Raw genomic sequence first — 15813 nt, forward strand, 5'->3', positions numbered from 1 at the left:
CCGTACATCACCTCCAAGCCTGTAGGGGGAGCTCCATAATGGGCTTTTTGAGAAGTTACATTGTATTGCTTTAATTTTAGGGTTAGGGTAAGGGGCAAGGGAAGGTGGAGACTCCTTAAAGGCAAAATAATCCAGACGTGATGTTTACCTTTTAGGCTTTCCGAACAAAAATTGCATGCGAGATGTGCCACAACCATATCAGGGGAAAGGCATACAGTGAGAGAACATTATACTCTGTACAAACTCAGTCATCTCTATTAAATTATGAAAAACAATGTGGAAATATTTTTTTATTTTTGTTCCAATTATAGTATTGAGTAGTGCACTGCATTCCCAGTATGCTACATGTGCAGAGAATGAATAAAGTCATCAGGTCACAGCAACGGTCAGGTTCAGAACCTTTCCTGCCAAAATCGCTGAAAGAGGTTTCATGCAATTTGCTTCTTGCAGCATATAGTTTGTATTTATTTAATCATTTAAAACTCCATCAACAAACCTTCAGCTGGGTCCTCCAGAGTGAATGCTTTTTATTACTGTAAAAGACATCTGCGTTGGTTGGCAGGACCAAACAAGAAATCAGATTACTGTATCACTGGAGCCTAAAGCAACGCCATATTAATAATAATTCTGCAGTGCTTCCGTTTATCTAATATCTATCTAGTTGCATCATCTACAGTTTGGGAGGCACTTTTCATAACTCATGGTGCTCATGTCTACCATCATGTCTCTAGGAGGATTTCAACAACATTTTAGCACACACGGATACGTCTACTTGGACATGTCTCAACAACAGAAAATCAGCTCTCCCTGCCAAGATCACATATCGGGAAGCCCACATGCATACGACACTAAGAACATGCTCGCGCCTCGTCTCCAACTTTCCTCTTGACACCTTTAAAAACCTGCAGGTTTGTAAGTTTCTGACTTCGCAGTGTAAGGCTAGAGACAGCAGAGGAAGTTGAAGCCACCGACGGATTTACAAAGGTCAGACAGGACAGACACTTTCACAGGGAACAGTGTTGCACTAGCGGGGCTTGCCTGCATTAACCTCCCGGCAGAGTCAGAGTCAGCAGGCCGGCGCAGCGGCCGGGTTGACGTGAGGACAGCGCTCACCTTGTGCCGCCGACCAAGCGTTCACTGCATTTCAATAGAAGTGCAGTAAATTGTCACACTCACCGTCACTCGACTTCTCGCATGACTGCATCTCCCGAACCGTATACATTAAGCCCGTCAGCAGGACCAGCAGAGTTAACACGAAAGAAAGAAAAAAAAAAAAAAAAGCCCTGCGAACGCATAGAATTCAAAAGCTTTTCGATGTCGTTTATGTCAGCGTCAGCGGCTCTGCCCGGGAGTTAGCTTCCTCTTTTAATCCGCTGTCATGCGCGTGGATACGGGGGGCTGCGTCCGGCGAACGGGACTGGGACTCCCAAAGTCACGGTCATGGTCTGCAGAGGGAAGTCTCCGGCTTTCAGTAGATCGCTGTGCGCGGTCCTCCCCCATGCCTGTACAGTACGGTGAATGCGGGTCAGGGGGTGGTTTATGACCAGGCTCCGCAGCACCTCCTACCGGCCGGAGACGAGCATTGCACCCAGGCGTGTTTCGTTATTCTGATAGACATAAGAATTAAAAGGAATTAAAAGGAGTTTTTAATTGGTGAAGACGGGGCGTGGCTGCTGGGGGGGCACTGCACAAGTCCTGCCCCCCTGAGAAATGCCCTGTCCATCCAAAGAAAACTGGCCAGAAAAAAGGCCACGATTTATTATATAAAGCATATATCTGCAAAGTTTATAGCTTTATTTATTTTTTGTTATCGTGTTTGCCCCCTCTGTAACCTTAACCCCTTGCTGCTGAAAAAAAAGGGGATTTTCACATTTTCGGATGTTTTTGTTGTATATAATGATCTGAAATGTAGACTTAATGAAGGTAATAAAAAGCTGGAGTTGGCTGGACTTGGTGAACACATTTCTTGTGACCCTGATGGCGTTGTAATGGTGCGTTTGCATGCATCATACAAGTTCTACATTTCTTTACAAAAAAACAAAAAAAAAAACACTTCATAAAAAAATTCCACACTTTTAACAAAATTGACAGTCAGGATTTATGCTAGTGTGACCATATTTTCATTACCGAATTGAATTATTACTATTGTTTTTATTATTATTATTATTATTATTATTATTATTATTATTATTATTATTATTATGCTTGAAGTTGTAGTAGTGGTTTTTTGAAGGGTAATCTAAACTTAAGAAATTGTATCTAATTCAAATTATGCTGCTGTATATTTACATTTATCTGGCTGTAATCACAAGTAGCACATTTTAGATAGGAAACTAAAGGTAAATAGCTTATTACAAATCTAAAAAAGGATTGCCTTTTTATAGTGCACAAGGCTTTTGTGTTTGGCGTAGATTGCTTTGTATACTTACCATTTTTTTATTTTTGCAGGCTTAGTTATAGATACATTGTTTTAAAATTGAATTCAAAGCATGATGGGATGGAAAAACAGAAAAAGATTTTTGATCATTTTTTTTTGTGTCCCAATAAATTCTCAACAAACTCAAGTCTTTACTGAGTACATATGGCATACATTAAGGCCCACAGAGATGAGCAGTGTGGAAAGTTTGTAGATTATTTAAGCGCAGACACATGATGGTAGGGGAAGCTGTCTCGCCACATTAGAAAACCAAACATGAAGCTTTATGGCTGAGATCACATGTAGAAACTTTAGATCACTGTAAACTCAGGTACATTTTATAATGTAGTGGGACAGTAATGACATTCATTAAACTGTATTACAGTTTACAGTTGAAATGTGATAGTATCACTAAAGTGTAGGACTTACAGAACTTCTACATACTACAGTGTGTAATAGTATTGTACTCATTTATTTTGTTTTTTCCCAGAAAACGAGTGAATACTGGCAGCAGTTTATTAAAAGGTGCAAACATAAACAGAACAACAGTATCTAAGACAAAAACAGTCCCTGTAAGATTCTAATAAACTCAAAAGTCAATATTTGGTCTGAGCACCTTTATTCTTCAACACAGCCTGAACCCTCTTAGTCAAGCTTTCTGTCATTTTTTTAAGCAGTCTTCAGGAATAGTTCTCCAGGCTTCTTGAAGGACATCCCAAAGCTCTTATTCGGCCACTGGCTGCCTTTTGTTCTGTTCTCTGTCAAGATGATCCCACACTGCTTCAATAATTCTGAAGTCCAGGCTCTTGGAGGATTCATCCCTCCATAAGACCTGTTGCCACTGATTTTCAGTCCACTTCTTGTTTCATTTGACATACGTCAGCCTTTTCTCCCTGTTTCCCTTCCTGAAGAAATGACAGCCAATTTGCCATGGAGACCATTTCTGATGAGGCTTGAGCCAACAGTAGATGGATCAACTGAAGGTCCAGATACATCTCGCAGGTCCTGCGTCAGATCTGTGCTGATTCTTCCTGTTTCTTTATAACATCGCTTTCAGACACTGTTCATCTGCTGTAGATATTTTTTTAGGCCTGACACTTCTTTTTCCACCACTTATCCAGTTTCCTCAAATATTTTAAGGAAGATCTATACACCAGATTTGCAAAGATTTCAGTTAATAACTCTTAACTTTGTTGGAGCAAAAATACTTTTTCATGTCTGTTAAACTGTATTATCTTGGACATTTTTTCAATGTAGATGCAATAAAATAAATGGAAACAAGGGATATGTCTTTGCAACAGGCTTACAGCAAAGTGCCAAAAGATACCATTCAAAATAGTTTCTTTGCTTAGTTGGCTGTGATGTATTCACCCAACACTGGTTCATTTCCTGAGTTAGGTGCCTACTTATGCTTTATTGATGGATATGTCAGTGTCTTAACAAACAAAAAAGGAGCATTCCTCTGAAAATTGTTGTTTACAAGGACTGGTCGAGGTGAATGGCAAGCCTTCCTGAGTTTGGTTCTGCCAGCGGTTTCTTCCTTTTGAAAGGGAGTCGTTTCTCTCCAAATTCGCCTAATGGACCGAAGAGAAGTTTCGGTGCAATCTGTCGGTATTTCCTTAGCCAGGAAATTGTTTTTGATTTGACTCTGTAAGTACGAATTGGACTCATTTTCAATTTAATGAATTGGATTTGAATGGATTATGATTACAAAGAACTGGACTCTAATTGGCTTGAATTGGACTGTTATTGTGATTTGGTGCTATATAGGTTAAACTGAACTGAATTGAATTTAACTGTAAATGAGTGAAAAAGCATCCATGTCAAAAGAAGAACTTAGGAAGAGTTAAGAAAGCCTGGAGAAATATTGCTCAAGAAGAAGCACAAGAAGCAAACGTAAAGAAATTACTATTTCACTTGCTGGTTGATATCTTTGTGGAGAAGGACTCAAGAACTCATTAAAGCTCTGAAGAACCACTTGAAGAACAGAGTAGTTACGTAATGGTGAGGACAGGAGGAAAACCTTGACCCTGCTGAGTATTTAGGCACTTGAAGACTGAGAAAGTCATACTTTCCTGACATGACTACAAGTTCCTGAGGGCATTGTTAAACCCTGCAGAAGAGGTTTCTACTTTCTTATCATTTGCATGGTGCAAAAAAAGGGCCTATGCTAACATCTAGCTTTATCACCAGCGTTGTTATTTTCATTTTACCATGGCTCCCTAGTGTTAATTACACCTAGATTTGTTCAATTTGGTATAGTTTATACATGGCTCAGTTTTTAGATAGGTTTCCCTTGCAGAACCTTTTAAGAAACAAAATCCAGATTTCCACCTGGCCCTCTGGCACAACTCACTGATGAGAGGGGCAAAGGCATCGTCGTAGACAGCAACATTTCTCTGATTCTCATATTTCAGCAAGGAAAAAGCAAAGTGTTATCACAGCTTATGACTTACATATTTCTAAGGTTTGGAAATGTATTCCAGGTGAGAGAGGTTTACGAGTGGTTTGGACAATAGCGTGTTTGTTGGTAGACAATAAGCAGCTTAAAACCATCACCAAATGGCTTTCTAAGATAATGTGCAGCCTCAGGGAAGACAATTCCCTCAAAGCCAGCGGCACTTAGGACTCTGACCGGGGCATGATGATATGGATGAATGTCCCGTCCAGCATAAGCGCCTTTGTTCCACTATAGCAGTGATACTCACTATTTTTTTCACAAGAGCCACATTGGCAGAGCAAAATCAAGGGAAGAGCCACTTTTACGACAACGTTTGCAAATATGCATTTCTACATATAAAACATCCCACAAAAAAAGAAACAACACAGCCAATACATTTTCAATTAAGACCACATTTACCTTAATACTGGGATGAGCGGAAGCTGGCATGCATGTTCTTGACTTTCTTCATGTTGTATTTGTAGTTTGTTGTTGTAATCATAGTGAGACATTCAAGATGAGCATGGTTTTTTGTGCTGGTTTTTGCCCTTTTTTTCATTAAAAACCGATCCATTGTGCCTGCATCTTGCGCTGGCTAAAGGAGTTAGCATGCTCTGCGGTCAAGTGTGACGGTGATTTAAGCGGGCTGCGTTGCCAGGTTTAACAGAGCCCCCTTTAGGAAACACCATTAAGCCTTAATTAATACTTAATAAAAATACTTAATACTACAAAAATGCACACTTAATAAAAATACTTAATACTGTGCAGTATTCGCTGTATGTTATTTGAAAAAAATTATTGTTATTGTTACAATATTGTTATAAGCTACTATGCGAGTGGGAGCCGCATGTGGCTCGCGGGCCGCGCAATGAGTATCTCTGAACTATAGCATTACATTCATCCAGCTAGAGTCTATTGAAGATTTTGCATAGGCTTCATGTTTCTCCACAGGATAAATCCTGGCATTTTTTATAGAACAATACTTAAGACATACAAATTATGAAATAACAACAATACAAAATCTGCTCGATAATCTGATTCTTCAAAGTACACTTACTTTGACGGGAGCTTTGCAAGCCTTTTGGCATTCTCCTGGCCAGCCTTGTGATGTTATTACCTAGAATGCTTTTCGAACAATTTTGAGGTTGAAAATTAAATGATGATCCACTAACCACAAACCAGATGGCCTGCTACTGCACAATCCTGTATAAAAGATCTCAATTAAATGTGTCTTCAGTTTCTAATAAATCACTTACACAAGCAAAGCACTGCCACACAATTGTGCTTCCTCCCCCATGATTTACAGTGAAAACCACACATGCAGATACCATCTGTAGTCGTTTCTCTCCACAGTCGCCTCAGGCACGCTCAGGCCGGGAGATTGGACCGAAAAACAAAAAGTTTTCAGTGCAATCTGTTGGTTTTCTTAGCTAGGAAATTGTTTTTGAATTGGCTCTATATGAACGAATTGGATTATTTTATGAATTATGATTATTATTAATTAATTGAATTCCAATTGGCTTGAATTGGACTTACTATCTAAGTGCCTTGAGATGACATTTGTTGTATTTGGCGCTATATAAATAAAAATTAATTGAATTGAATTGAATTGAATCTGTTCCCCTTCCCTGTGTCTCACAAAGGCATGGCAGTTGGAACGAAAAACACAAAGAAGCACAATCTCCATCGGTTGAGCACAAATATCCTCTACTTTTTATTGGCTGCCCTCAGTTGTGGTTTCTTTGCAGGATTTCAACAGCAGGTAAACTTAAAAAGTAAGTAAAATGTACTTACAGATGACAGCTATAAAAACAAAATGCTTTGTAGTGATAACATAAAAAAATGCTGATTTTTATATGTTTCTGCCACTCAAGTCTCTGATCCGAGGTGATTTCTGAGGGTGTAGACCTTAAAAAACTTGTCCTCTGCAGCAGAAGTGAGTCTTGGCCTCCCTTTCCCAGATAAGTCCTCATGACAGTCACTTGCATCAAAGTGCTTGATGGTTTTTGCAGCTTAGCTTGAACCCACATTCAAAGTTCTCGCATTTTTCCAGATGCCTGAAGTAAAGATAATCTTTTCTTCGTTGAGCAGTTCTTGACATATTATGATTAGTACAACTGCTTGACTGCAGAACGCCAAAAGCATTCCAGTTGATGACCTCATGAAGCTGGTCGAGAGAATATCAAGTGTGCAAAGCAGAAGAATGTCAAATTTGCAGCATATTTTGTTTCATCCCTTGCACTCATCATGAGATTCAATAATTGTTATTTCCTTCATTTGGATGTCTTTAGTACTGTACAATGTAGGAAATAGTCCAACTAAAGAAAACCTATCCATGAGAGGGTGTTTCCAAATTTTTGACTGAACAAATATAAACCTCCATTAAGACTGAGACTGTACTTTCACGCCCCGTGCATTTTTGCTGGTAGGCTGACGCACTTTGGTGCCGAACCAATCTTTTGTGACCAATCATGCAGTGGCAGCTGCCCACTGATTTATCTGCTGACAGTTGACAGCACAGGACAAATCATATAGTGCCACAGGTGAGGCGATGAAGTACCTTGCACTGCCCTTCTTCTTAAGTTCTCATGCAAAAATTGACAGACCATGGCAAGGGCTCGAGAAAATATATTAACAATCAGAATATAATACCAAACAGTTCATTCCCTTTAGTCAGGCAGAATTTGGTAACTCTGACATTGTGTACAAAAGTTCAAGAGAGGCTTGTCACATTTTATTTTTTGATCACACAGAGAGCAGCTTAACAAACCTCAGTCTTATGAATCAGTCCAAGGCCTAAGATTAGTTTGAGCTCTTTTGAATGCTTGATGCCTGTTATAGTGGTGTGTGACTTGACCGCCAATAGACTGCAGTGGTAGACCACCTGAACCCAGCCCTGATTATTATAAGAGCACGTGGAAATGTGTGGAGTTAAGTTAGACTAGACAGGCAACAGATGGGGGTTTCATTTTGTTGTGCATATGCGATTTTTTATTGCAATAACACATCTGCACATTGACACATACACACATACACGCATTATCAATGGTCAGAACAAAACAATAACTTTTGTATTTTTGAACGATGAATACATGGCATTAAAAAAAAATACACACAAACTGACCACCAGATGTCTAAATCTGATCCAGATACACACAATTAAACAGACACGCACACACAGGCTTCCACTCAACTGCACAGTCACACACTCAGCAACATGCAGCATTTGACTCCCCACACATGCACACTAGCCAATAAAAGTCCCGGAGGAGATCCAAAGAGATAAGTACTGAAGTACTGGAGAACTGTACTGTTTGAAACACAGACAGACAGGCCAACAATCCAATGTTCACTTTCACTATGACACTAACCCGGTAAAGTCGGCACAGCCACAGGGAGGAAGATCAAACTGATAAAGTATGAAATATTCTTATTCTGATGATATACTGTATTTAGCCAATATATATATATATAGTATTTACAGAACATGATCATACTGTATCTTTAAAGGGATTACATTTACACACGGAAGAGCCTCTTTTTACAGCCACTACATATTCACTAAAAGCCTCTTGTAAATTCACGTGTTAATATTGAAATGGCTTCAACATTTTTGTTCCGTTTATACTGGTTGTAAGGTGCACGACGATAACTACCTTCAGCAGGGCGAGACATATGCAACAAATACAACAAATAGAAGAGCTAAAAACATACGTTGCTTCTTCTTTTTTTTTATCTTTACGCACAATGCACTAAACAACACTTTTTACAATCATCTATTGCAGATTCTTTACAGGTAACTGTATTTTTGACAGTACGATTTCCAATAGTTTGCTGTGATATGTCAGTAAGTACCGGCAATGATGAGTGGGAAGGAGGTGATATTTTGCCTGTGGAAACATGCTGAGATAAAGGAGAAATTATCTCTTCTTATACTGGACCAGGTTTATATATAGATATATAGACCGATGGGTGGGTGAACAGACAGACGATCTCTTCTTCTTTTTCTTCATTTTCTCCTCCTTATTGTCTTCTGGTGGTGGGTTATAGCAAGATCCTTCTCCATTATGCCAGCTCCCTCTACTCATATACACTGCGACCTCTAAATAAAGAAAGAAGTCGGGAAATGAAAGACAGATTTGTTTCACTTTTCTGCAGGTTGTGTTGCGTTACTACCTCCCCTGCTGCAAACATTGAAACCTATTGAGCTAGACTCAGCAAAAAAAACTCCCAAAAACTAGTTGATGTTTTAAAAAGAGCATATACCAATGAGCAGCATTTAACAGGCTATAAGAGACATGTAATAGAACCATAACAAGTTCTCAAAATTACTTCAATGTTGTTCTTTTACAGTGGCTGTAGGATAGATTTGCAGTCAATGGTTCTTCATTATACTCCTTTATGGCTGAGAGCCATGCAGGTATTTACCCTTAACTGTCAACAAGAATAACCTGGGTCTGACTGCACCAATTATCAATAACGTCTACGCTTGTGCCTTCATTTCTTCCTATATTATTGAGACTATCCTTCTGCTCAAAACGTGACCATTCACAGGCAGATGCAACCTATAGATACCTTAAAAAATATGTAACCTTTGCAGGCAAAGAGTAAAAATCATGCCGCAAAAAGAATGTATTTTAGCCTTAACCATGATTGTTTTCTAACCCTACCCAAAAGCCTTTAATTTGTAACCCTTATCATGTTGCATATGGCCAACCAGGACGTGATGATGTTTTGTCGTAACGTGTTGTGATTATCTGTAATCAAGGCAACTTGCAAAATAGCATCAATAGAGAAAATGGTTTAATTGTAAAAAGACTGCATTTCAACCCTAGCCGTGATTGTTATCTAACCCTAACCAAGAAATGCTATTGTCAATCCCACCAGGGAAGTGACAAAAATGACAAATTTGAACTCATGATGAGTTAATGCAACGCGTTTCTGAAACCTAACCCTAAACACATGCTGTTCAAAGAGCAGGAGAGTTATAGTCAGAATATAAAATATAAAAAATGGCAACAAATGGAACATTCAATCACTCAGAAAAAGTTATCAAAAGGAAAAAAAAATTGTGAAGCTGTAAAATAAAGATAGAGGGTGGATAAAATTGCAAAGCTTCCATGACATTAAAAATGTCATGTTACATAAATTAAGAACATCTGAAGATTATGAGAGATGGAAGTACCTGTTGTAGTCGGTTTGTAAGCTAAAGCCCAAGTAAACAAAGATGTATTAAAATAATGTAGCAATTTAGCTAATGATAGGGATGTAAAAATGGAAGGACAAGGGACAGATTTAAGGAAGTCCTTTTGAGGAATATTATCTTCCTTTATAAATTAATGGTTAGATTCAAACTAGATAAAAAAAAACACGCTGGTTCTCTCTTCATCTCTAATAGTTTAGGGTTGGTCTGGTATAAGGCAACCAATATTTGGTAGGTAACCTAAGTTAATGTTAGCAAACTGCAGATAAAATGTGTTAATGTGTAAGTGATGTTCGATTAACCTGCTTATGGCTCTCTTGGTATTTGCAGTTTTCATCTAATTGTCAAAGTGAGTAAAATCAATAAAACTGGTGATCTGAAGCTAGCTGCTACTACTGTTGAGGTTCTACATCAGTGGGGAAAATAAAAAATGTATCTAATCTAAAAGCTAATTGTGAAGCTAAATAACCCACCAGCTCCAGCCTCATCACTCTGTTGTTGACCTTACCAGTAAATAGCAAGTGTGACACAGCAACAGCTTAAATTCGGATTTGGTCGCCTTCATTCACCCTGGTGATTGCAAAAATAAAGCCATTTAGGTTAGTAATTGTTCATAAGAGGTCAGTTACTATAAGCCTTGTTCTATGCTGTTAGGACAACAAATATCATTGTGTCATGTTCTAGGTTTAGTCTGTCAACTATGTTGATGAAAATAGCTAAAAACAAAAACAGACACATGAAAGGAAGAAGCATGACAATGAAAGGTTTAGGTTTTAAGCAGATGGGGACTATTGACCAGAAATAAAAGATAGAAAATATAATTTGCACAGCACTGTTGTACTCACGCTCCCTCGTCTCTGAGCAGAGAAAGGAACTTGGTCACTCTGTAATCTGGTTCCATCTACAGACAGTTAAAAAAAAAGAACAGCAGAAGAAGAGAGAGGTATTAAAAAAAAAAACATTTTGCGCCCTGTTGTCAGATCATCAATATCTCAGCAAAATCAAATCGGAGATGCTTCTCTAAGATGCTTCACGACATCTTAAAATTTCACCATCTAAATATGCTAATTTGCCTCCTGGCTGAAAGCTGTAAAAGAAGATTGGAAATATTTTGCTTATGTGTCGATAATGTGAAGATACACCACACTGTGTTCCATGTTAGGACTGGTGAGTCATCTTGTAAGGCATGCTTTCCCATTACCTCCGTTTACAACCATCCCTGCTTGGTTAGATTTTATTTTGTTTGGCTATAAATGGTCAGATGTTGTGGAGAGGGGAAAAGATGGACAAACTACAATGGAAAAAGAAGACGCACCACTATTTGACAAGTTGGTATTGTGCTGAAATCTGTACCCATTGCAAAATCTGACCCCCGTTTTTTTGGGTAAAATTATTAAAGTAAATAAATTAATCACAATACTTCCAAATACAGTCAGCAGTTGTTTGTTTTTTTTAGTTACATGCAAAATGGGTTTATTGAGTCATGACACTGATTAAAAAAAAGAAAAGGATTAGATATTTTAACATTTGGTTATGAGGATTAGAATTCAACTGAGACATTATTTAAGAACTTAAGTGTAGAAACAATACCCTAAACCTAGAATTCAGGTTCTGTGCATAAAAAGAGACATTAGCACATAAACTCAAGACTCAGATGAAGCTAACTCAAGTCAAGTTTGGGTTTGAAAATCTATTCACTTTGCAGCTATTTTTTTGAAAACTGGAACTGTAAAACTTTCGGGAAGGGAAACGCCATTTTATTCAGCATGAAGAGCAAACATACATGGTCTAAACTAAGCTAACCAGAATGAGTTAGCACCACATTTTGATCTCAAGCTAGCCCTGGCAATATCTTAATTAGCAAAACACAGAGAACAGCAAAAAGATTATCACACTAAAGGGACTAAACGTGGAGAAAGTTAAAGCTTAAATGCAGTTTAATAAAGGTGTGATCCTGGCTTTTGTTAGTTGATCAAATGTAAATTAATTCTACACATCATGGCTCATAAGTGGTCTTTCAGACACTGTTTGACATGTTCCGTACCTGCAGTGACATCTCGATGAGGACCAGGAGTTTCTTGATGCCGATCCAGACTCGCTTCGATTTGAGCTGATGAGCAATACTGGCTCGCTCTTTATCTGTGAAGCCTCCCAGCAGCTACAAAATCAGCAAAGACAATATTCAGGCCTATCTTGAAAGCCTCCAGTGAGAGCAAAAAAACATCCTGATAATAATGCTTAAATCACTTCACAATTTTTCAGTACCTTAAATTAAGTTTTTCCCAAGTTTATAAATCTCTCTAGGTTGCATATGTGCATGATTGTGTGCTTTTGAGAATAGACTGATTGATTCTATACATCCTCTTCTGTGTGTCCTTATTTCAATAAAAAATTGCGAATATTCATCTCTGCAAGCATTCAAATGTATGCAACAAACACCTATGATTTTATGTGTGTGTACCTCTAAGGCGTCGACTAGCTGTTCCCCAGTGGAGATATTCGGGATGTGGATGGTGGTGCTAAAGGCATCCAACATCTCCATCTCCTGCAGGACGTCCTTCCTGCTGCTGGTGCCAATGATGAGCAGCTTCCGGCCCTACAGGATTGATATAGGACTTGGTTTTGTAGGTTTTGATTTGATCACGCTGTCATTTATCTCTTTTCCTTTTTGTCATGTATTGTTTTTTAACAACCCGAAACACAGTCAGAGTTAGGAAAAATACTGCAACCGAACAAAAAATGGTTTGTCCAACAGGAATCCAGATTTTTTGTTCAGACTAAAGAAACAAGAAATAAAGTGTCAAAATGTTAGCAGCAAAAATGCTAGTAGGTGGCTTTTGTTCCCTTTTGGACAGAGCCAGGCTTCCTGTTACACCCTGCTACGTTAAGCTAATTGAACTGCTGGCTGTAGCTTCTTGCTTACAGTGCAGGCATGAGAGTGCATATTGATGCTATCATCTAACTTCCTGCACGAAAACAAATTTCAAATTATTGCCAACACTGGCGTTATTACCAGCCATGAAAGCAAGGCTCATATTGTTTCACATTATGAGTCAGGAGAGATCTATTGCAGTAGGAGGTCACACAAATGTGGTTGTTAGTTTTTTTCAGCAGTATTTAATGCCTCTCTGCCTTCGGTTTTGTCGATGCAATAACACCACAACTGTGTCAGATACAGTCATGAAACTTTACAGGTGTCCAGTTGAGATGAACACATAGACCTGGTTTGAAAATTAGGGTGGTTTGTTCCAAATATATGCAGTCATGGACGACGGAAGTAGGAGCCCATAATCATCTTCCAATTTTCTGTCACACATTCATATGTCTCTGTAGGAGGTATCTGTGTCTGAAGTATAAAAAATCAATATATTCCATCGTTGATCATGTTTAGTTTCGCATTTTTCTGACTCTGAATAATTGCATTACATGACCAAAACCAACTATGTGCTGGACCATCTCTCAATACTTTCCAAGTTCCAAGTACTCACTGTTTAACTTAGCTTTGACTAAATGTATTACTACTGAAAATTAACATTTATAAACAGGTGACAAATGCTGCAGGCTAAACTTTCTTTAGATAAACTAAAAATTGAAGTAAATTTTATTGGCAACAATTTTTTTGCCGTGGAACAAAATTTTCTAAGCTTGCGATAGCTTTAAGATGACAAACTATCCCCTTATTTATGAGAGAAAAAAAAACAATTTCTTCCGCTTTTCTGTTTATAGACCATTCAGATTTATCCCTCAACCCAAAGTTACCATTGCTCATCTGCCTGTGGGTTGTCAAACAAAATCAAGCCCGTGCAGACAACAATGCAGCTGTATGGAGAGTAGTCAACGTACAGTATGTATACAGATTTTGTAATAAACTCTGACCTTAGGTGGAGGTTTCTTGAGCAGCACCAGCAGAGCCTGTAGAACCAGATTGGAGAAGCGAGGCCCGATAGGGACATAGTCCAGCAGACGCTCAATGTCATCCACCACCACGCAGCTGAGCTGGGACTTGTAAGCATCGTCGAAGACCTGAAACAGCAGGAGAGAGAAGGGAAAAATAGAAAGCCTTAATGATGGAGCACAGGGCATAGGGAATACGGAGGGGGGGTGGGGGGATGCAGTAAAACAGACATAACTGGTATTACGGTACAGAGATGCTGCAGCTCTTACCTTTTTTATTGCCTGGCACTTGGAAATCTCGGAGTTTCCAATCATCTTGTCTGGAGAACAGATCTTAATGAAGGGGAACTCAGAGTCCTCTGCAATCTTAGCTGCCAAGGCTGTTTTCCCACTGTGTGGTGGACCTTTGTGTGTAGAGCAGGGGCACAATTTACGTGTCAGCTTGTGTTTGTTTTTTGTATTATTGTCCGGTAGTATATCACAGACTCATGTAGAGTTGTATTCTAGAACTTGGAAATAGGGTGTTTCTGATGTCTTACCCTCCAGTAACACAGCCACTAGCGGTGTGCGATCACTGTTCTTGGTCTGCTGTACAAGCAGCTCGCCATCATCCAGAACGTGGGTGACTGGGTCGCCCCATTTGATGATGCCATTCATGATGTAGCTGGAATAATCCTCTTGGTTTGTACCAAATGCCTGGAATAAAGAGAATAAGGAAAGGTTAATGGACCTGTTTTACCTTTTTTCCATAAAACAGAACTTTCATACATCATCTCTGACAGCAAATGGTACGCACTGGTTTTATGTCATTGTTGAGGGATCCCTTGAAGTCATCTCTGGTAACCTTCAGCTTCTCCGCCCTCTCCATGTCCACCTCAACAGTAGATGTAGCCTAGGAGAGAATGAACTTTGACATTAGAACTTCATGGAATATTCTGACAGTAACTATAGACCTCAATTGTTTTTATGACGGATAGTCTGTGTTATTCATCTCTATTTAAATATAAAACTCGGTGTGGGCATAAACGAAGATGGTAAACAGTGAATGGTAACAGTATTCCATTCACTTAATAAGGGTACAGAGGAGGACAAGAGAACAAAAGACGTGTCAAATGTGCTTCAAGCTAACTTCGGTTTCCACAGAAACTAGACTGTGGCTTTGTAAAAACTTACTTTGGCATTTTCTAGCGTTGTAAGATTTGATGGAAGAATCATGAATGATCAATGAACCACAGAAAAAATATGTGTCGTAAAACTGATATCTAGGTGAAAAAATTATTCTGATCTAATTAGATCACTGTGTATGTCAGTGAAACTGTTACACAACAGCGGGTGAGCGAGTGCATGCCAAGGCAATAGGGTTGATTGGAGCTCCCTCTGGGCAAGGGTCCAGAGCTTTTGGCTCAATAACTGTCCTTCCGACAAACAGAGATAACTGTGGTATGAAGCGGTGTGAAGTTGAAAGGAGGGGTTTACTGGTGGGTTGAGAAGCAAAGGTTCAGCAGCTTAGCAACTGTCTATTTCTTTCGTCTATGACGCAGTTTTAAAAATGACACAGACATCATCGGGGTCTGGCTGTCTGAGGATACTACGGTTCTGCTCAAGGGGGAGTCTTCAACTTGACTTTTTTTGTCCCAAATTCCAACTCTCAAAGACAATGCAAGGGTGCCCTGTGACTATTGGGGTATTTCTCCAGTTTTAGGTGTTTTTCTATTTTTTTCCTGAGTATAAAGCTCTTAATGACCAAGCTCCATCATATCTTAAAGATCTCAAAGTGCCATATTTTCCAAACAGAGCAATTCGCTCTCAGACTGCAGGTTTACTTGTGGTTCCCAGAGTTTCAAAAAATCAGGTGACTCA

General features: G+C 39.0%; 2 protein-coding genes across 3 annotated transcripts in view; both read right to left on the bottom strand.

The window, feature by feature from the left end:
- LOC142370742 (thyroid hormone receptor alpha) overlaps nt 1-1481 on the bottom strand; it is a 144086-nt gene extending 142605 nt beyond the window's left edge. Inside the window, exon 1 of the mRNA XM_075453174.1 lies at nt 1177-1481. The gene's annotated coding sequence lies outside the window, so the exon portion shown is untranslated. The remainder of the gene's footprint in view (nt 1-1176) is intronic.
- A 6402-nt stretch (nt 1482-7883) lies between these two features.
- LOC142371665 (vesicle-fusing ATPase) overlaps nt 7884-15813 on the bottom strand; it is a 53990-nt gene continuing 46060 nt past the window's right edge. Inside the window, exons 13-21 of one of the 2 annotated variants that reach the window (XM_075454379.1) lie at nt 14750-14845; nt 14493-14649; nt 14224-14357; nt 13936-14082; nt 12521-12655; nt 12104-12217; nt 10905-10960; nt 10568-10629; nt 7884-8958 (exon numbers count right to left, since the gene is read on the bottom strand). In XM_075454379.1, the coding sequence (XP_075310494.1) occupies nt 10599-10629; nt 10905-10960; nt 12104-12217; nt 12521-12655; nt 13936-14082; nt 14224-14357; nt 14493-14649; nt 14750-14845 (870 nt within the window). In that variant the 3' untranslated portion in view covers nt 7884-8958; nt 10568-10598. The remainder of the gene's footprint in view (nt 8959-10567; nt 10630-10904; nt 10961-12103; nt 12218-12520; nt 12656-13935; nt 14083-14223; nt 14358-14492; nt 14650-14749; nt 14846-15813) is intronic. The other variant, XM_075454380.1, reaches the window with a different exon arrangement.

The sequence above is a fragment of the Odontesthes bonariensis genome, chromosome 21, assembly GCF_027942865.1.
Source record: "Odontesthes bonariensis isolate fOdoBon6 chromosome 21, fOdoBon6.hap1, whole genome shotgun sequence".
NCBI lineage: Eukaryota > Metazoa > Chordata > Actinopteri > Atheriniformes > Atherinopsidae > Odontesthes > Odontesthes bonariensis.